At 48.6% G+C, this 22,823-nt stretch overlaps 1 protein-coding gene across 1 annotated transcript in view; it reads left to right on the forward strand.

Annotated features, from left to right (window-relative positions):
- Positions 1-16,420: 16,420 nt before the first annotated feature.
- KLF7 (Kruppel like factor 7) overlaps positions 16,421-22,823 on the forward strand; it is a 65,487-nt gene continuing 59,084 nt past the window's right edge. Inside the window, exons 1-2 of the mRNA XM_030018793.2 lie at positions 16,421-16,449; positions 16,710-16,963. Of these exons, the coding sequence (XP_029874653.1) occupies positions 16,862-16,963 (102 nt within the window). The 5' untranslated portion in view covers positions 16,421-16,449; positions 16,710-16,861. The remainder of the gene's footprint in view (positions 16,450-16,709; positions 16,964-22,823) is intronic.

Consider the following 22,823-nt stretch of genomic DNA (forward strand, 5'->3'; position numbering starts at 1 on the left):
TTACCAGGGCCACATTTCATTATCCTTCCAAGCGCTGCTGTCCTGCCTCCCCCGGCTGTCCCCCCGCAGTGCCACGCGTCCTACTGATGCTCTAGCTGGTTCCTGAGAAATGTGGTCCCACAGCTCCCACACTGCTGGAGCAGCGGAGAAACCCCAGGGTGTGCGCTAGGGAAGGCACAAAATTAGGGTCCCTGACAGCTCCCAGAGCTCGTCCCACGGATATTAGCATGGACCTACAAGGATGCTTGCATATCAGGGCCACCTCCTCTCATGGTGTTATGGGGAGCCCCGTGATGTTTGGGTTATGACTACCTCAGAGGCCCTAGCTTTTGTGGGTAAATAATCAGATGAGATCCTCCTATCTTATCCAGGAAAGAAAATAAAAATAAAATAAAAAAACTAAAGCATGTCATAGCTCTTGTGGTCGCAGGGAAATGCTCAAGTGAATCTCTCAGGCTGAGAAAGCAGACAAAGGAAAAAGAGACCACGGTTATTGATTTTTTTTTTTAAAAGCCCACTCCTTCCCCACCACCGCCTTATGAGAGCCCGTGGCTGGGCAGAGGGGAGTCCTGGCACTCGCCGTGGGGTGGGCAGCAGTGCAGGCAGCCACCTTGCAGGGCACAGCTGCGGGACTGGGCTGAAGACGGCAGGAATGGCAGAAGGCTGGGGATGGTATGGGATGCAGCCTCAAAGCAAGGAGCATTAATAAATGATAAGATTTTACGATCATGTCAGGAAAGCTTACACTTCCAGCATTAAAATAAATAATGAAACATTTTTTTTAGCTATTCTGGCGTATTTTCAGCACTTGCTGAATGGCTGATGCTTTGTTATGGTTGCTTACCCAGCACTCAAGAGCATCCTTTCAGATTTGAACCAATTAGCCCACGCTCACCTCGATGAGCGCTGCTACAACACACGCACATGACTGCCTTACCGAGGCTCCTGTGCCAGCAAATCGATGGAGCCTCTTTTTGTTACCCTGCCTGAATTTCAGAAGTTGCTAGCCCCATCTTCATGTGGCCTGACGCCGGGAGGGGTTTGCCAGTGGAGAAACGAAATCCGCATGTGGGGACGCGCTGCCTTTGCAACCGGTGCCTTATTATCCCCCCAGAAGAGCCCCGCTGGCCTCGGCCGCATCAGGATCGAACACGTCCCATCGTCTCCCTCGTGGTGGTTTTGCTGCCGAGCAGCACAAATGCATCCCCGACTTCAACACGCTGTCGCGGGGAGGAAACCAGCAGATGCAGAGGAAGCTGAATGGGCAAATGAATGTTAAAATAATTGGAGCCACCATTTCAGACTTGATGAATATGTTGCTCAAATTACAGCTCTGCCTTGAAAACAAAACAAAACAAAAGCTCCGATGAATGTAACATTAATTTAATAATAGTGAAACTTGTAAATAATGTAACACTCATTTAAACGGTTGCTCATGCAAGATCTCTTGAGGGGAGAGTAAGGGACTTCATAATTTTGGGGCTGGGATGACACATGTTCTGTAAAATGCCATGTATTATTCATCAGCTCCCCCAAGAGCAGGCGGGGCGGTGGGGTTGGGGCCGAGGCGCTTGCAGGCAGCCCCCAGCCCTGCCACCGGCCGTGCGTGTGCCCCCTCCTCCTCGCGGGTCCCTTGGGTTTCCCCAGCACCGCCGCTCCTTGTGCCCGGGCACTGGCGGCTCCTCTGGGGCTCCCCCAGCCCAGGGCTATCCCCCATCCCATGGACATCTGCAACACCCACACATCTCAGACGTCTCTCATCCCTTCGATGTGGCATTTATTTAAATGTTTCTCTTATCCTTCACCCTCCACCACGAGGTGGAATTAAATTCACAGAAAAACAAGAAAAGCAGTCCAGGGCTAAGCTAGTAATTACCATCAAGCCCAGAGAAAACCAGAGCAGAGATACTCAATTTGAGACTTTGTCCTTTCCATTTTTTGAAGTTGCCCTTTTTTTCCTCTTTTTACTGCTGTAACAGCCTATTACCAGCATCTACAACTTCCTTTCACCAAGGACCTCTGGGTTTTTCCCTGCCTGCTTCCTCTGCTTTATTTATTGACATATTCAATAATTCAGAGAAATCTTATTTTAAATGCACAGGGCAGAACTCGCCCCCAGGTTTAAAAAACAAATCCTGTCACGTTTGGCAAACAGCTGCACGCAGAAGGCAGACATCAAACGTATATATCCAAATATGTAAATTCGAAGAATCAATAGATATGGCATATTCTTTATTTTCATTTTTCATCCGGAAATAAAAGCTCGTGCGTACCATTATCATAATATTGCCGTATTGATTTCCTTGCGGTAAGGAGCATCCTACGAGACATGCCCCACGAATAAGCTTTCCTCCCAGAGTGAAGGTCAGCCTGCTGCCATGGGGACTATTCTTACACGACCACAAATGCTTGATGGAGAGCTGGTTTGCAGGGCTGGGCTCTAACCTAGCGCGACTAGTCTTCTTCCTCCTCCTCAGCCCAGGAGGCACCTACGTGCCAGCTAAGGGAAGCCCTTACACACGGGGCTTTCAGTGTGAGTCCCGTGGCACCCAAGTGCTCCCCCAGCGAAGACCGGGGATCTGAGCTGGTGACACAGGGGCTGAAGCCTGCAGATGGGCACCCGCCATTCATTTGCCCCCCCAGTCTGTATTGATCCTGTGCACTAAATTTATTCTGCTCCAATATGCTATTCAGAAGGTTACTTCTCCTCTTTTATAGCCTATAGTATACTTATTTTTCTCTTCTCCAGTGCCCACCACATTACACAACCTCACTGTTGACCAGTGCTCTCCAGCCATCACCTGTCATGTAACCGCCCAGGTTTGTTTGTAGATAATTAACAAAGAAATGTAAACGCACCGAGGCATACACGGCTGGTGTCACCAGAAACAGGAAAAAGGAGCGAGTATGGAGTACATATGAGAAAGCAGCCCGTGCTGTTTCATACTGACTCATCCAGGACCGTTAGCCTCCAGATGATGCCAAAGGCAAAGAGGCTGCATTGCAAAACCGCCGGGCTGTGCCTCTGGGATTTCTTCATGCATTATCATTTTCATCTCGCTGCTGTTGGTTATAAAATAAATGTGTACATCGATACAGTAGTGGCAAGCAAGCGTCTGTTTTGAAGAGACGTTGGCATTGTCTTATAAATGTCAGCAGCTGAGCAGCAGCGGGCTCCGTCACCTGCTACCGCTTCTATCGCTTCCCTTTTATTAAAAATACATATTGACAATAAAAGCTCTGGCTAAAAAAAAAACCTCCCTCCCCAGAAGAAAGACCTTGCTCTGCTCTTCTTGGAAAATCTTTAAACATGTGCCCTGCGAAATGACCTTACACATCTTCTCCCCTCCTGTGAATGCCATTGAAGTATGCTTTTAAAACCAGGCAGTAAAAAGTGAGGCTCCTATAAGTGGTTTAATAGCGGTGCTTCTCACAGCCGCTGCAGCAGCAAATGTTTGAGCTTTCTAAAATACTGCATTTTGTCCAACCCGCCCCATTCTCGGCCAGGCGGTCCTGTGCTGTGCCGTGCCATGCTGGGCCACGCTGTGCCGTCGTGCATGCACGTGTGGCCGCGCAGCACACAGCTGCACGGCACGCCGTCCCCTGCCCCGTCCCTGCAAGTGCTGCAGTGGCACTGGGCACACACGGGGCTTGCGCTGCAGACAGCAGGGACGGACATGGCCTGACACCAACGCCTGATGCTTCTTGCCAAAATTCAGGGGCGCTGAGCGTGCAGGGCTTTGCTACCCCTGGCAGACGGGAGCCGGGCTGGAGCTGCTCCTGAAGGCTTTCGCTCACTTCTCTGGGTGCAGGTGGTAAAAAGAAGTCAGAAGCCGGGCAGATCTGGAGGGGATTTATCACAGCTGACCGAAGCACTGCGGACAGCACTGTTACAGTTTTACTATGATATCAGTTTAAATTATTTTTTCCTTTTTGGTAGGTGGATTAATTTTTAATTGAAAATTATCTTTTAAAGTGGGAACCCCTTCCCTTTCTAAGTAATACAGGAGAGAGAATTTAGAAAAGTGTCCCATGAAAGCAAATGGGCTTTATTTCAACAGTCCCTGCCTAAAACCTAACTATTTGAGTTTCTGTCTCTTTTTTACTGCTTTCCTTCACCAGGCATCTCGAGGAAAGAAGGCCAGCGATGTTTTAGGAGGGCGGCTTACTGTATACAGCCCACTGGGTGCTTCAGACTCTCACGCATATCTGGAGTTTGCAGTGGAGATGCTGCTAAACAGATGATGGTCATGCCTGCAGTTTGAATCCCTTTACACCTCTGTATCAGGGAACCAGAAAGCTGCAAGTCGTAACACCTTCACAGAAACCCCAAAGAAAACACATTGTTCAGGAATACGAGCACGTGAACACTGCTACATAAATGTCAATCACCGCGAAACATAAACATCAGCCATTTGTAAACTATCTGACTTCAAGTCAAATTGTTTTATGGTTAGAGGAGCATTTAATATACTATGAACAGTTTAAAGTTAGCATTTTGTATTCAGAATGATTAATGGCACCATATTGTATTTCAATTACTATGAGATACTTCCCCGTAATAAACGATGACAATAATATTCACATTAAGTCAATAAAAAGCATCTTCAAAGTGTGATGTATAAGTGCCATTATCACAGCCCAATGTGAAAGCATCATACAACAAGTGAGCAACACTGATAACAGAAACCCCAGCACCCAAAGGTAGATGTTTGTGCGAGGCAGAGGTATTGCCCTCTAGCTCGGGAAGCCACACCAGCTTCCCCACTGCTTCTAGGTACAACTTCATGAACTCCAGCCTGGGAGCTGATGAGATGGGACTGCAAGCATGGACATCCTACAGTCATTTCCTAGGCACTGTGGCTGGTAAGAGCTACACAACAGGTCACACCAAAGCCTTTCATTCTCTGTTTCTTCTGCCACCTGAAACCTCATTAACTGAAAAGGGAAATTATTTTGCTCATACTGTTTTAACTTGCTTGCTTGCTTTTTAATTGCTAGCACTGATTTAACTTGAGTGCTCAAGAGCATACCAACTGGAAACAGCTGCTTTCCACAGCCTCACACCTAGAATGTAGTTGCATTCCCCATCAGGAACTGGAAAAGTGAAAAAAAAAAAAAAAAAAAAATCAAAACCGAGAAAATATTTTATTTCAATAAACAGTGAATTGTTTTGTCTTGGCATCTTAATTTAATTTTGTTTCATTTGACTAAAATAAAGACACTTGGCTTAGATGTCAAAACACAACAGCATATATAAAAAATTAGATACAGTATTAAATATCATCTAGAAAAAGATAATGATAATTAATAACTGTTATGAACAGTGTATTTATAGCTAGCAGAAAATGTAGTAAAACGAGAAGGTGGAAGTAAAACATTTTTGCATCACAGAAATGACAATTCTGTCTCGGTCAAAACAAGACATCTCACTATTATCAAAAGAAAACAGAAAAGCCCAAATGATTCACTTTGACTTTCCTGTTGAAATTTATGTCCAGATTGGCACATTCTCACAAAACGCCTCAATTTCAAGAAAAGCTGCATGTTCTTCAGATGAAAATTCACTTTTGCTGGAGACCTTTGCAGCCACTCCTGCTGAAGGGCTTGGGAGAGAAGGTGCCTCTGGTTACACTTGGCACCTCTGTCCCTCTGGTTAAGGATTCGGACTCCCTACCTGTGACCCACACACCCCCTCCACTCAGTGGAGGCTGGACTCAGCAGTACCCCTGTTTCTAAGGTAAAATAAAAGCAAGTTTGTCTCCCTACTCCACAAAAAGCAAGGCTCACCCTTTGGTGCTACCACTAAGAAGCAATGAGCAAGGCACCAATAACAGTGGTATTTCATAAAACTCTACAAGGACTTTTTTGGAAAAAAAAAAAAAAGAAGAAGAACATAGAGAGAGAAAACAAAACATTTTTCTTTGCAGGTCAGCTTTAACACACCCAATATGGGGATTGCAGGAGAGAGTGGAAATCTCGGAGGGAGCCATTATCCGTAGATCACTGCCCAGGCAGACCATAACGGCCTCTCCCAAGCTATTAGAAGCAATTGTTTCAATAAGCATTCGTCCTGCAATCAATGGCAAGATAAATGGCGATGCCCCTCCGGACTCCCACCGATCTGGCGGGGAGGACGCAGCCTTCAGGCGGCGGGTCCCAAGGGACGCGAGCCCCTGGCCTTGCTGTGGTGGCCTGGTCGGTGAGGACCGTGCCAGTGCTTGCCGCGCGGGCAGGGGCTCACCTAGCAGCGCTTCCCCGTGCAGCTGGACCCATGGTGGCTGGTGCCCTTCTGAGGCCGGGGGGCTGCAGCTGCCCGCCGCGGCCATGGGCACATTGCTTCTGCAGTCCTTCATGGAGATGCCTCCACCAACGTGCTCTGCAAATCACTGCTGAGCTACCTGGTGCCTTGCACCATGCACCATACAGCTGCAGCCCTGCATTACAGACTGCCTCTGCGCTATGTTATAAATTCCCGACATTATGACCGGTGGCTTTTGTTAAAACAAACACACAGACAACTTAGACCTGGCTAGAGACCCCAGCACTGCCTCCTGGTGCCACAACAACCAAGGTCTGCTGTGGTCCTGCACAGGCACATGGGGTGACCGTGCGGGCTAAGCTGAGTACCACGCTGTATTGAAACCCTCCCCCATGGTACCTGCCCATTTCGGGGCTCGAGGGATCTTCACCCCGCTTCCCACAGCCAGCGAGCACTGTGCCTGGGGACATGCACCATGTCAGCCATAAGGATCAACGCACCGCAGTAACATCAATGTAATTTTATTAACCATCTACTCTGCTCTGAACGAGAAAATACCAGCTGCTTCAATGAGCCTGTATTTAAGGTTTTTTTCCAAAGACCGCTTTATTTTGTATTCCTAGACTTTTCTACCAGCTTGTCCAAAGCAGGAACAAAACATGCATGACAAATGCAGGGCACACACTCTGTCCAAGCCCAATTTAAAGTGGAAATTACCAGTAGAAAACAAAGAAACCTCCATAGTTTATCAGTCCTAATTCAATTAACGCTAATAATGTAGGTTACTAATAATAGTGCATAACTCTCTTCAACACAAACCAAACTTGTACCACTTACTGTACAGCTGAGAGATGCAGGCAGACATAGCAGTAAAACACAAGCTGAGTCTCCAGGTCAAACCAGGCCATGCCCTGATCATACTGCTCCTCGCTTTTCAAGTTTCATATTATTCATTTCTTGAAACACATGTTCCTACTTAAGCCAATGGGAAATTTGCCATTGACTTCAAAGGGACCCAGAGCGAGCTCCTGCAGCAGTCATTCTCCTTAAGGAGAAGGACTGTGCATCCCCAGTTTTGGCACGGCGTGAGCAATCCTGCCAGCTTATAAAGTCATGGTCACGCTTAACACCACAAGTGCTGGGTGAAAGCTTTTGCAGGAACACTTTACTAACCTTCATCATGGCAACTTATGAAAAACTCCCCTGAATTTGTGCAGAATTCAGCAAATAGGTTCATAAAAATGATTTAAGAACATATATGCATGCTGTAGTAGCTCTGCCCAGAAAGGGATGAGTCACGGTTTCTCAGGGTGCTCTTTGCAATAGGACTACATGCTTGAAAAATGCCAGAGGGCAGAGGTTCAGCCCCCCCAGTTGGTCTCCCTGGAGGCCCCTGGTGAACCAGGGTCTACCCAGGGTGGAGAAGCTGAAGGGTGGGAAGTTTGCGGCCGAGGCTTTTCCTTCTCATCTGAACAGAGGAGGGCTCATTCCACAGCAGAGCTGTACTGACAGCAAGGGCAAGGCAGCATTGTACGTCACCCATCCAGGCCACGCAAGCCCTTGTGACTCCCCTGTCAAAAACCCAGTGATGTCTTTGTGCGTTGCCATGGAGAAGAAGTGATGTCAGAGACTGAGGCAGCCGCTGAGCCCGCTCACCTGCTTCAAAGAATCTGCAAGAGTTTCTGGGGAGACACGTCTCCCTCTTCCTTCGCTCCTCCAAGGCTCTGCCTCTCCATCTCTAAAATTCTCATTTCAGAAATCAGCAGGGATCCATCAGGTGTGGCAGGCACCTGCCTTCTGCCTGGCAAAGCTCTGGCAGGAATGATGACACCCAGCATCTCTACCCTTGGCCATCCACAAACCAGCTCTCAAGGCAGGGTGTTGCAGAACAAGACTCAGATCTTGGCTACCACTTCTCACCCGTATGACCTCTTCATTTCTTTCCTCAGAAAGAAAAACTTCCCAGCTCACCTTCTGCAGGCAACCTCCGCTTTATAAAATTATTTCCCCCACCCCTTATAAAATAATCTCATAACATTCCCTGTGGTTTTAATAGTAATAACCAATTACTCCCTGTTGGCAGGAATTGCTATGGGTAGAAAGGGCAGGGATGACAAACTGTTGGCCACGCTGCTGAACACTGCCCCAGAGGAAAGAACAGCTCAGCAGAGCTCCCTCAACTCCCGAATCGAGGGGGGCAGCCAGGAGTCTTCTCCAGCCACGGAGGGCTTGGGGTGAACAGGTACAATGGCTACCGGCCAGTCCCTGCGCATTAATCTGCATTTTGAGACAATACAGGGTTTATTCTGGGTTCCGACTTGCTTTGTGACTTTGGGCTAAGCTTTGTCACTCTCACATTTAAACTGTGAGCTCTTGTGTTGTGCAACCAACACCCCAGGATTAATGGAGCACTCTTGGTGCTGCTGCCTTTCTACCAGCAGCCAGGTATCCATCTGACCCAGTGATGCAGTGTGCAACATGGGCTAAATGGGTATGAGATGCTCTGCTGAGTGCTGCTCACGCTATAGACAGAGCCATGTAGACCCTCAAGGGAAATCAAAGCCAAGGAACAAAGATTGTGGTGGGAGAGAGGCCCAAAGACCAACTCTCCCTCTTGAACAACATCCGTTTTCCTTTCAGCAGTCCACAGCTGCCTGGCAGACAAGGGCTGAGCCCCCAGGAGACCTTGGTTGTGAGCAATTTTTTTTACAGACTATGCCTGCAGGGCCTTGTTCAAAGGCCCGTCTTCAAGCAGGGTGAGGACTGAGATAGGGAGAAGCCCTGGAGTTGCAGCTGGCGTTGAGATAGGAAGGGGCTGCCCAAGGGAAAAGCTGTTTCTATCTTTTTTCATAAAACGGCAGTCCCCAAAGAGATGCTCTTTAGAGGGAGAATTGCTGTGATACCCAGGTGATGCCCCTGTGTCATGCCAGCAGAGCCCGACTGATAAACCAGAGCAGGGACTCTGGCCTGGGGCTGAGTTTGGCTCCAGTCTCTTTGTATGAAGCCTGGTCACTGCTGTGGGGTATGTGTGTGCTTGTGCCAAGCCAGGTATTTTATTCTTCACACACCTCTGTTGGGGAACATGAAAAGCAGGAGGTGAACAGCACAGCTGGGACACCCACATGAGCCTGGCATGACTCGCTCTGGCAGGCGAGCTCGGAGCCTCGGCTTGCTTCCCTGCACTCCAGCATTTCCTTATTAATTCACACATCTGCGCTTGACTGCGAGAGCCACGTCTTCAGCAGCTTCTTGTAAGGAAAAGGACTGAGAGAGAAACCCCAAGAGGATGTGAAAACAGCACAGTAAGAGACTCTTGCAGCTTCCAGCCAAAGACAGGCTGCTCTCAATGCATTGCATTTCCTTCACCTGTGAAAAGTCTAGGGAGAAAAACCCAGGGACGCTGCTCTAACCCCTGCTTTCCGGAGAGCCCCCTCCTTCCCGTGGGCACCAAGTGCCGTGCGTGTTTGCTGTGGTGCCGCAGAAGAGCTTTGCTGCATTGTGCTACCTGTGCTGTGATGCCAGCTCTTCTTAAAAGGGCCCTTGCTGGCTAAAGCCAAGCCAAACTAATGTTTTGACCAGAGTAATGTGTGTAATAACACAAGCCAGTCCCCAGTTACCATCTGCTGAACCATGCCAGTATCCTCCTATTTTATGGTAAGGTTTCCTACAGATTACCCGAGTGCAGTCCAACTCAGTCATTAAAAGGCCACCAGCCCCGAGATGCAGCACACAAATATGTTTTTCTTGTCTGCTGACAGCCGCACAGCACCTCCCAAGGCTGCTGGGACCCCATTCCCAGGCCACCCTGCAGCAGCATTGTTGCACTGCTAGCAACAGCAGCCCAGGAGAGTCTACAAAGTGGACACTTCATGTGGAAGCCATAAGAGTCCAGCCTGAGCCCAAGCCTCAGAAGTCTTACTTGCAGCTCATTATTATTTATTATTTGTACTGCAGAAGTACCTGAGAGCCTACTAATATGGTCAGAGACTGTTGATGTCAGATGCTGAACACCAACAGAATAGCAATGATAACTGCCCTTGCCAAGAGGTTCAGAAACATACAGATCACTTTGGGCAGAAGGGAGGACTCGAAAGACAGCAGAGGGAGCGGTTAGATCCAGAGGGGTTCAGAGCTCGTGGTGGGACCCAAAGGAAATCGGTAACACCATGGTTGTACCTATCTGTCTCTGAAAGCTTTGACCCATCACCATACTGCTCTGAGCCTAACTGCAGTGCTCTCCTGGACAACACTGCTTTGTGTTCTGGCTTTGAAAACTGGGAGACAGAGACCAATCCTAATGTGAACAGCCACAGCCATAAGGTAAAAATGATTACAAGAAATACGAAAACCCTAGAGCACATGAACAAACCACAGCACATGAAGACTCCTTCCCCAAAGTGGAAACTCAGTCCTGTTACATGCTGAGTGTGCTTGGTGCCTTTTCAGGACAGGGGGTCAAAAGCCTCCAGGCCAGATCCAGATCAGGCCCATTCAGCTATGATTTCTAACCTCCCCTTGAAGGAGCAGGCTTTGTTTTTTGCCTCAGTCCAGAGAACTCAACTGGATAATGCTTCTGCTTCAGGATGGCACATCCTGCTTTCTCACCAAACATCTTCTGCGCCTGGCCAGTGATCAACTTGCAAAATCCACTGAGACTTTTGAGGCCCTAAGCTATGATTATGGGTTAAACCCATTCATCTCTAATCCTGGAGGGTGCTCGTTAGCTGCCCTACAATTAAACCTATTGCAATGCCCGCAGGGCGCTGATTTGAAAAGGGAGGGGAGCCAAATGGTGCCTGTTTTTAGGAAGGAGGGGAGACACAGAAACCTGCTGTGCCACACTCCAGTGTCCTTTTCTGTCGCTGCAGATCTGGGGAGCAGCTTGTGGCTCAGTGGAGGCCAGGAGGCACCTCCACCCATGCAGGCCCAGCATGGAAATGCCACCACACTGCTTCACAGCATGACCCACCCAGGCAGAGCCAAGTGCCAGCGAGGGTGATGGCTGCGAGCTACAGCCATGCTGCTCCCCAGGGTGGAGATGGGAAGGGAAACCACCTCCATCCCCTGTGCCCTTGGGATGCTGTTTCTGGGCTGCGCCTGCCAGAAGGAAGCATGAAATACTGAACAACCCTCCAGGCCACTGAAACGCTGCTGTGCAGGGATGGGAGAAGGACGTGAGGCCAACAGTAGAGGCCTTTCTCCAGGAAACTGAGGTCTGAGGAGGAGGCGAGAGGTTGGGAAGGTGGGAGGTATCCGACTGGAGGGGGAATGGGGGATGTCCAGGGCCTGCAGAGAGATACTTTATGCCAGGAAAGGAAGCTGTCTGCTTTTCGGCTCCTTGATGTTTGTTGGGATTTTGGTTCTCATCAGACGTGGACACGGATACAGATGCACAGACACATTCGGGTATCAGGAAGTGGCAACTCTGGACAGCAGGGGCGGCTTTTGAGCTCTCCTGCTGCACCTCTGGCAGCCTCTTTCCAGCCATGTCACCTGGCTGTAAACCACCACCACAAGTCCTCCAGTCCCTTGGCAATAGCTTTCTGCATCCACTCCTGGAGTGGGTGCAGCTGCAAATCCAAGCACCCTCCAGTGGGCTTCTCAGTGTTCTTCCTCCCCTTTGCTCTTTGCAAGGCTTTAGAACCAGCGGCAACTTCAACCCTACCAACCTGCAGGCACAGTCTCTTCCTCTCCAAGAGGGACACATTGAAGAACCAACACCTTTGAACATCCCTGTCGCAGGTTTTAAGCACAGGAAAGCTGTATTAGCTCTTGATTTGAGATGGTGAAAGGAAGAGATGCAGCTGGCAGTCTAACATGCGGATGTGACAGTAGAAGAAACTGATAGCCTAGACACCTGGAGAAAGTGCTTTAGCACTTTTGTTGACTATGGAGAAGACCACAGGCTTTAAAACTGCATCGTGATCTGCATACAGGGGATCTCAGTATAGTTGTTTCATAGGTACCAATGGGAGTGTATCCAGTGAAATGTTTAAACTATACATAGATATACTACCCAATGGCTTTACGGCACCTTGTCACTGCCCAAACCAGAGCAGTGAAACACAAACACAACACCCCAACGTCCCCTGCAAGTCAGCCTTCCCTGTCAGGCCCCCACTATGCACCCCTTGCCATTGCTCCTGGGGGCAGTGGGGCTGGAAAAATCACAAGGGAAAGCAACCAGTGACCAAAATTGTGATTCTGTGCACACCAGTGGCTTGCAGAGACCCAGCCAAGCGCAGGGGGTGATTCTGCGCTCCCAACTTGGAGAGGGCAGAAGAGATTGTTGCCAGAGGTAGCGGGGCAGGCAATGAGAAATCCAAGCTTTTCCCAGAAAACAGTGAAGTCACCTCTCCTCCTACTCTAGAAGAGCAGAAGGAACAAGGGAATGTTTTCTTTCCTTTCACTAGGACTAACCACTCCCATTGCCCCTTGATGCCAAAAATACAACCGTTTCCCTTTTCCCAGGTGCCAAGACCCATCGGCGCTATTGCACAACCAGCCATACCACCTCCCTACATCTTCCCGACATTTCAGCAAGTCACAGGAATGATGAAGTTTGGGGCTGGCCTAAAAAATCCTCTCCCTGTCCAGGCTATTCTCTTTGCCCATTAAGGGACAAATCTGTGCTATGGATGAAATGTCCGTCCTTACTCTGTGCGGGTCCAGCCTGCACCCTTTGCCTGAATTTTTGTGTAGTCCTCTGTGCCCTTGAGCCCAGCTATGTAGCAGCGGGGAGGTATTGCTCCTCCTCCACGTCTGATTGCATTGCTCTCCGTGATGGGTGGTGTGGTTGGGCCAGAGCAGGAAAAGTGGCTATCTGCCAAGAGTAAGGTCAGTACAGCCTGGGAAACAAAAGAGAGCTTGGCAGAAATTGTCTTCCATTACCTCTGGGTTAGCACAGGTAGATGCTACCTCAGGTGCTGGACTGACAGCATTATACCCAGCATATCACCACATACATTTTTTGTCTAGACTTTTCTATTTCTGCCAAGTGACAACCCCATTCTGCTTTCTCGACTGACCTCCAAAGCAGAATATCCAAGACAATAAAAATGCAGTGTCTGCCTGGAAACCACCCAGGCAAGCGGCCAGATCCGTAGCCCAGCTCTTCACCTCAAGGCTCACAGCCAAAATCCTGCCCTCAGACACAATTCCTCCTGAAGCCAGCCAGAGCAGCAGACCAGCATCTGCTCACCGGATCTGGCCATCAGTTACAGCGCAACCTGGGCACAGGCTTTGCTGGTGTAAAGCAGCTGAGCTCCACAACTGAGAACAAGCTTCACCCCGAGGGTGGAAAAGTGGCTGTTCCTACAGGACATGCATTCAGCAGAAAGCTCAAGATAAGATAGACAAGTAGAAAGATTTTCATTGATTCAAATGAGAGCTACTCAGTAGCAAGCAGAGGTGACTACCATGGCAGAGGGGACTCCTGGGCTGCCTGTATATGCTGAGCTTTGCAATAAACCAAAAAATGACCAACCCACAGCTTGCACAGGCCAGGTCTCCTCTCACGCCAGTGTTAGAGGGGAGCTTGGACATCAGAGCACTAAACTTTCTACGTATTAAAACGGTAGTTATGCTAAACAAGGGCAGAAGTATAGCACCAAAATGTTTTTCAGCCACAGGAATTACAGAATTTGAAGACAAAACCATATGTTTAAGTAGCTTGTACCATAAACCTTCACTGCTTTTGTCCTCTATTTCCTTGCCTAGGTCAGAAAAAGCCTCTGCATATGCGTATGGCCTTGTTCTGACAAGCTCTTAAGGATAAAAGCTTATCAAAAGCTTTTTCTGAAACGGGTATTTCTTGCATAACCCTCTCGGTACAGGAGCTGTGTTATGATACCCAAGTGCTGCTTCCTTCCAGATCTGACCACCTTAGTCCAGCTCTGTCCTCTCCTGTCTTTAAGTTTTCTCTTCCCAAGGTGCCCAGGAAAGGTGTCGCTTTGCCAGAGTGAGGCATGCTTGGAATTGGTAACAACGGTCTGTAAGACCTCTCCAGCAGCGCTCGCTGCACTAACCTTCCCTCTCATCTTCCCACTAACACATACATTTACACATTTATGGGAACATTTATGAGAAAGAGCAGTTTATTATTCACATCCAGCCTCACATCTAGCTTTTCTGCTATGCTAAAGGTGCCAGAGATGGTCCTGTTTGAGGCAACCTACAGCTCCCCTAGGTGAAGGCTGGGAAATGGGCATCACACCAGCAGCTCACAGGAGACAGTCATCTTCAAGTGGGCTGCCCCTGGACTGTCCAGACTTGCAGCCTCAGGGTCAAAGCCTGAGCAACAGCTCCCACAAGCCATCCCGTTGCTTCTGCAATGCAAGCACCCAAAGAAAAAGTGTTTTTGCAGAGGTGAGACCATTTATTTGAGAAAACTGCCTATGTCCAGTTTCTCCCAATTACTGCAGTTCCTTCAGCAACAGCTTCATTTCCCCCTTTCCCTCTAGATTTTGACTCCTCAAACTAGAATGCAGGGCTTTGCTTTATTCTAAAGTTACAGCAGTGCTGCTTGCCAGCACCTATATGAATTTGGGGTTGATACAGCCATTACCTGGGCTTTCTTTAGAGGTTTATTCTGAGAAGCTTTCTTCAAACATGGCTTTCAAAATTGTTAACGTGGACCTACTCTTGGAAAAGGCAATTTGTCTTGATCACCAAGAAAGAAAACATACCATGAACTAATTAGCACTGATGAGTTTTGCTGCCTCATACTTTCACATCAATCTGAGTGGGACAGCTGGGATGAGACATGTGTGTACTAGTGGCATTGTACCAAGTTACACCAGCTGTGGCCTAGCCCAGACGCTCTCATCTGGCTGCAGAAGGAAGACAATAGCAAGTAGATATCATAGTCACTTAAGGCAAGAGAAGTGTGATGCAACTGCTCTAAAACTGGATAGTTTAACAACCCCGGCAGCATCTGCTTGCCCCGATACCCAGTCCAACTCACCCAGCCAACAACCCACTGTAAAAGGGTACCAGGGGGTATGTTCGTCCAGCAGCCTTGTAGCTAGATATGGCCCTGGCAATGCAAACGATGGGACTACAGGGCCCTCTGAATTTGAGGGCAACAAAGAGAACGTATTTCTTCTATTACTGGACACCCTCCCCCCATCATCTTTAAATTGGCATGCTCAGTTCTGCAATCCTTCCAAAAGCAGAAATGCAACCATGTCCTGTACACTTTTGGGGAAGCTCTGCACCACACTAACCATTTAAGGTCAAACAGCTTATTTGCCAACCCAAACTAGCACTCAAAGAGGGCTCAGCTTACAGCTAAGCCTGGTCAAATGCCACAATCGATGCCTTAGTAAGCACACGAGCATTTCTGGAGATAGCCTGGCTGGATTAACACTCAGCACCGCTCAGCAGTTGGGCCGCTGTGGTCTCCACACGCAGGCACCGAGCACGTGCTCCTCACGCCCGCTGCTCCTGCTCAGGGTATATTCCCACTCTGCCTCCTTCCAGCACCCTCGCTGGCTGCGCATCTTTTCCCAGCCATCTGTGACTGAGAAAAAAAGCGCCTTCCCCACCCTGGCCACCCTCAGCCCCCGGGGACTCGAGCGAGAGCGGTACACGGCTGCAGACAGGGCGGGCAGGGCAGGCTGCTCGGCGGGCGCCAAGCGCGTGGCCCCTTCCCCGTCCCCTCCATTGCCGGCGCCTCGGCGAGGCAGCCCCGCGGCCGGCGGCGGGAAAAGGGACAGGGACGGCCGCCCAGCACCCTCAACAGCAGCGGTCTATCCGCCGACATCGGTCACCGCGGCCGGGCCGGGCCGAGACGCCCTCGCCATCCCTCAGCGCGCCGCGCGCTCCGCCGCTGCCGCGCGCCCCGCCGCCCCCTTATATAGCGCCCTAAAAATAGCTCGCCGCGCACCGCCTCGCGGGTCGCGGGGAGGAGGTGGGAGCCGCGTTGCCGGCCAATCGGCGCCCCCGGCGGCGGTCCGGCACCGCCCCCCGCGCCCTGAGCGGCGCTGCCGTTGGGCGGCAGTGATTTCAGGCGCGCCGCGGACCCGCCCCTCCCGCCCCGCCGTTTACCCTACATGGTCACGCGCTGCCTGAGTGGGCCGCGCGGCTGCGCGCTGGGGGGGCGGGGGGCGGGGCGGCCGTGAGGCGGCCGTGAGGCGGAGGCGGCCGAGGGGAGGGGGGGGCCGGGCCGGCTTTGCCGAGGGAGGGTGAGAGGAAAACGGGGGGGGGAGGGATGTGGTCTCCCGAAAATAAAGAGGGGAGGGGGCGGGGAGGGCGGGCGCGAGCGCGCATGGCCGCGGCGCGGGGCTGCGCGGTGCGCGGCGGCGGGGACGTGCCCCGGTGCGGCGGCCGCGGGGTGCTCGGTGCGCGCCGGCGCCTCTCGTCCTCCTCGGCCCGGCCCCCGGCCCTCGCCGTCCCTCCGCGCTGATTCTCTCTCTCTCTCTCTCTCTCCTCTCTTTTTTTAAAGTGTGACTGAAACAAAACAAAGCCAAAGGGACGCTGGATCTATCATTGGTTGATTTTCCTCCTCCTTTTTTTTTTTATGATCAAAAACAACCCCCCACCCGAGCAAACAAACACACACAAAAGCAGAAAGAAAGGGTCTTGCTCAGCAGCAGCATGGATGTCTTGGCTAGTTATAGTATATTCCAGGAACTCCAGCTTGTCCACGACACCGGCTACTTCTCAGCTTTGCCATCCTTGGAGGAAAACTGGCAGCAGGTGAATCATTTAAATTACTCCTGTAAATCTCTTAAGTGCAGGCAGTCGGTGCATTGGGGCTGCATTTCTGACTTTATTTTATTTTTGTTCTTTAATTCAGGGTTGGGTTTTTTGGTGGTTCTTTTTTTTCCGCGTGGGTAGACCTTTAAATCTCTGTATTTTTTGCCATGACAAACTGAGCAGTCCATTCAAATCTGTCTGCCTTCAGTCCTGTCTGAGCACACCTGGCAGCACCTGAGATCCGGTGGCATTCTTCAGGGTTTTGTTTTTATGGTGACTACTATTTTATTTTATTTTTGAGCTTAGATTTTTTTTTTTTTTTTGTTCTTTTGAACAAGGCTGATCACTTCCAGCCAGTGCTGACAACTGGCAGCTGTGGAAACGGAATAGATCATTCTTATTTTCAGGTAATTAGTATATGTCAATAAAAATCGTAGCTTAAATCAGAGCTGGGGGGTGGGCAGGTGTGTGGAAGCACTAGCAAAAGCTTTTAGGGTAAATTCTGTAGCTAGGGAGGTGACTTTTTTTCTTTTTTTTTTCTTTTTTTTTTTTAATAGAAGGTGGGGAGAAACACACACTTCTTGCTGTATCTTAAAACAATGACGCCTTAGGCTGGTTCCAGTAAACCAGTGTGTTTCGAGGCACCGTATGGTTAATATGCAGACAGAATTAGGATAGAGATGGAAATCAAGTATTACGAACGCATTAAAATGATGACTGGTGGCATGAATAAATAAGACCAAGGAGAAGAGTAGGTTACAGAGAAAAGAGTTGCATAAAATGGAACTATGAGCCCAAATGCATAGATCTATAAATAGTTATCAGCTGGGATACTGAGGGAAAAGGAAAGACAGGATTCCTCATTACAGCAGGACATTGTGAGACCATCCTGTTTCTTGATGTGATTTTTCTGGCAGAGGTGATATGCCAGGCGAAATTCTGGAAACTAGTGTCTCTTTAAAAGAAAAAAAAAAATCTGCTGGAGGGTAGGAATAGTGGAGTGTGGCTGGGATGACATGTGGTGCTAATGCAGTGCACGGACCCGTGGCACTATCGGTATAAGAATAACGAGCCACTGGATTTCGTCTTGCCAGCATTCACCTTAGCCTTGGCTAGCATAAGGGTAGCATGTGTTAGGTCTTCAGTAAATGACAGGTTGGGATATTAATTTAATTTTTCCTTAGAAGTGTGTGTGGGGAGAAATGTGGATGGTAGGGCTTCAGGGGAGCGCTGGGGCTGTAGTATTGTTGTCCAGCTGGACTGGGGCTGGATCTTTAAAGGTTTACCCTAGTAAAATTATTTTGGCTTCAGCTTTGTGTGTGTATATGTGCACACACGAGAGGTTTATTGACAGCTATGGTGCGAACACATTCAGGATTTAATTTGCAAAATGACCGATCCAACTTTGCTTTATCCTGCAAGGGGGAGGGGATGCTTTTTGTTATTAATATTCATCTCGCACATCCATGATGGTCACATCTGCTTTCCTTTTATATTTTTAACATGCTAATTAAACTGAAGAGTTTAATATAATTTCATTAAAAAATTATTTTCACAGCATCGTTGTTGTTGGATTGGTTGCATATTCAGTTGCATATTAGTAACAGTCCAGACAGTCCAAAGCGAGATAATCTGTTGACATAGCCAGCATGCTTTAGGCAGTACTGTGTGTGATACTCTGTCTCCTGCTGCCTTTTATGCGTGGAAGAGCAGCAGTTTGTTTTATACAGTACAATGTACCTACCGAAGCCCACTGTTACCTTTGCGAAATTTAAACTCACACTCTCCTGGTTAAACCCCACTGATTCTCCATGTATGTTTGAAAAGAGAAGTTGACAATAATTTATTACATTTTCCCTTATTTCCCCTCAAATCCTCCAACCAGTGCCTGATGTTTCATAATACATCCTGTATTTACAGTTTGTTTTTATTCCCCTGTTGCTGACTTGACTCTCCTTGCAAACAACAGGCAGCAAAACTGATGTATCAGTGGTGGGAGCAGCTGAAGCTGACTGTACAGAGCATGCTGTCACACAGGCTTGGCAGACCCACTGACACAGAGACCCCAATTTCATTCTTCTGAATCACTTGCAAATGTAGCCACGTCCTAGGGATCTATTTATTTTAGGCAAACTCTAGCAACTTTGGGACAAGTGATGTGTGTGCATGTATGTGTGTTTCTAAAGGTATCCCTTAAAACTGTCAGGTTGCAGTTGAGACCCCAGGGAAGAGAGCTGACAGGGCAGTGGCTGATCCTTGCAGGAAGCATCAGAACTGGGAAGCAGCAGCTTTAATTTTGAATGAAAACACTTGAATGGGTCTTGCCTCCACTCCCGTGAAGAGCTCTGGTGCCATACCCGAGCTCCACAGAGGCTCCAGAGCAGTGCTTCTCCCAGCAGCAAAGCAGCACCCCAGGAGATTACTTCAGCCCCTTAAAAGGGGAGAAGTAGTTGTGTGGGTCAAGAGCAGGCTTCCTTATCATGTTGTGAGCTCCAGTTGTTTTGTGGTTAGCAGCTACTAGTTCTTGATGTGGAGAGGTTAGTCCGTGCCAGTTCCTCCTCCTAGAAATGGTGTCTACTGCGATACCATAAAAGATGCACTTGCCTCACTGAAAATCAGAGCATGCCTTGGGGTGAAAGTGTTGACACAGTCCTGTCTTCCTTTTCTCCTGAGTCTGGACTACTCTTTAGTAGCTGATGGCTGAGGACTACACAGCTGGGGCAGTTGCTCATATTGCTGATTGTGAAACACCCATCACTCAGGGAGGGCACTGACAGCACAGGCAGGTTGCTAAATGCTTGCACGCAGTTAGCTGATCTTTCCCTTTTTTCCTTCCCACTGCAAGAGAAATGTGAGCAAGTTTGGTATCTGCGCTTTTGACAATTAGCATTGGAGTTGAATGAGAGCAACCCAGCAATATGTACAAAACAAACAGATTTTGTGTGGGAAGAGATTGACATCTCTTGTGTAGGTTTCTTTTTTGGGAAGAAAAATAAAAACAAAAAAAACCCCTTTGTCCTCCTTGGACATAGTTTACATTGTAGAAGTGGAAATACCTGAAGTGGAAGCTGGAATTGAATCCACGATGTGTTTCACGTTATTTTAAAACACATGTTGGGAAGGGAGGGCTTGTTTTTTAGGCAGCAAAAGCTTAGCTTCCCTATGTCAGCTTTAGGTGTACACCTTCAGGCAAAGCACTTATGAGGTCAGGATGGTTTTTTCTTTGAGTGGGGAGGTCAGAATCTAATCAGTAATTCATAGCACAACTTCATCAGGAGAGAAAGAACTTTGTTTAGTCTTTGTTTAGCTTTTCCAGCAGCGTTGAGCTGCCACAGCACTGAGAGAGATTAAAGGAAGAGGTGGGCTCTGTGGACTGGAAAACGAGGCGTTTGCGGTACGTCAGCTGGCTGGTATCTCAGCATCTGTGTGTTTCTGCCTGGCGCTTCATCCTGGCTCTGACTGAACCATCCTAGTTGCTCTCTGTCCCTGCAAGCTGACTCTGCAGTTCAGGACCTGGGTGGGGGGAGATTTCAGCACCTGCGTGGCTGCTGCGGTGCACCGGGCGGACCTCTGGCCCCATATGCCGTTGCTCGGGGGTAGATGTCTGATGTGGCATCCCTGAGATTGGAACCAGACTGCTGGGAGAGACAGCACGAGGCTGAAGAGTGCCTCGTTACTCTGCAGAGGAAGGAAGTGGGTAGGAGGCTGTTTTTGAGGGAGGCGACTGTGAGGAGCGTAGCCCGTGCAGCTGCACGTGGTCCCACTCTCAGTGTGCCAGGCTGCAAGGAGGGGGAGAGCGGGCTGAGAATTGGGAAGGGCTGGACATGGGGCTTCAGTCTGTTCTTCGAGCTGGGCCTTTACAATGTCATTTGGGGAGTCATTAAAAGATCAGTGTGCAGAAGGCATCTTTTGTAGTCAGGTATGTCTCTTCCTAGGGATAACATTTCAAATCATCCCTATTATCCTTCTCCATAGGCCCCCTGGGTGACTCTGGACTCACCATCCTTGTGTGGAGAAGGGGTCTGATCAGGAGACATTTTGGGGCTCTCTTCATATTCTGTGGGGGCCATAGGGCAGCCTTTAGCATGGCAGTTCCCGTAGTGTCAGAGGACAGGAGCACAAAGAACAGGTAGATGCATAGGGTCACCGTGTGTGCAGCTGATGCAAGTGTATAAAATGAGCAAGGCTTAGGTGCTAAACCCCGGCTTATTCTAAAAGAGCCAGCCTTTCCCATGTGTGTCATCGGGCAGAATAGGTCTAATTGGCTGGCAGAAGTGGAAATGGCATTATATTGTTTGCCCAATAACCATTGCCCGATAACATTTCCTCTTGCCTTGGCTGACCCGGCTGCTCTCAGCTGCAGCAAACAATGATCTTTCCAAGGAAGATGCACATTTCCTGTAAAGTGTAGGATCAAGGAAGCCTTTGTTTCACTCTTGACTCTGTTGTAGAGCCTTCTTTGCATATTTTTAATCAATTCTTCAAGCCTCAGTTTCCCTCTTGCTGAAGCATCTGACAAAACGATGCTAAGGCATGGTCTTTGTGGGACTGGGAGGCTGAGTTTTGACCTGTTCTGGCAAAGTGCTTTGAGATCCCTGTGCTGTGTGAGAGCAGAGTATCCCGAGGTGACTAATCTAGCTGAACTCTTACATCTTAATGCTGACTTCTGTTTGGCAGACAGGGTCATTTTCAGGCCTATAGGAAAAATTTCCACTGCTACTGGAAAGGAATAAATCACACTGGAGAACATTCCTGCCTCCCCATCCTCTCCATTGTTCTAGTTTAATGGCATAGTTGGCCACTACATAAACTAAACCATCTCTTTTAATATTGCTATTTCATCTTGGTTCCAGTCACAGTGTAACACATTTCTTAAGTGCTTATAGTACATCATGCCTCTTGAGAATAACTTGCAGAAATGGTTGACTTCCAAGAACAGCCACATGTGTAATGCAGTGTATTTCAGACTCTAAGCGTCAGTCCATTTATACCTGCAGGCTCTCTGCTCGCTCCATGTACTGAAAGCATGCTCCTATCACCTTACAGAAGGAGATGGAGAAAGAGATGGAAGACAAACTGAAACTGCTGTCTCTTGTTTCATGATTCCTTAATTACAGAATCTGTTGTTATAAGTGATTATTTCTTGGCATTATGGAAATGTAGAGCCCCGCAATCCATGTTACAGGTCTTAAATAGCTGATTATGTGTGTGACTTGTGTCAAGTGATTTTGAAATGGGGTAAATACCTTTAAGCAATGCACAACCGTAATGTGGGTACTCAACTAGAAAATATTTTCTCTTATTTGTTTGGGATGCTTTAACCTCCCCGCCCCCAAGCCCACACATTTATGTATGTCCTATTGAACAGGTAATGCATAGATTAGAGTAGGCTACATAAAAATCATGATATATAGCTGGTCTGCAATCTGATACTTCCATGTGGAAATGACAGAAGGTCTTCAGTTCCATGCAGTAATTTCACACTTAAGCTCTCCAGGGTAGAGGCAAATGATATCTTCTGGATATTGTCGTATTTTTTGAGGCCTTGTCAAATGAGTCTCCACTGAGAAACATCCAGTGTGTTGCTCCTCCATTCTGCATTGGGAAACATGTTATAGGGAAGCGAGAAGGAAGCTGCTTCTGTTTGACTCTGTAGCTGCATGTGAACAACCTTGATTGCAATTGTCCTTATAAAACAAAGGGATTTTGCTCACTGGCTGAGCAGCATTGATGTTCAGTACATTAAGCAATGGGGTAATAGTACACCTCATCTCCTATCAAGTTTGTCACATTTTGCAGAGGGGAAGAAAAATTGTAGGCTTCTGATCACCACACTTAAAACCTCATAAAGTTATTCACA

Source organism: Aquila chrysaetos, chromosome 6, assembly GCF_900496995.4.
Source record: "Aquila chrysaetos chrysaetos chromosome 6, bAquChr1.4, whole genome shotgun sequence".
NCBI lineage: Eukaryota > Metazoa > Chordata > Aves > Accipitriformes > Accipitridae > Aquila > Aquila chrysaetos.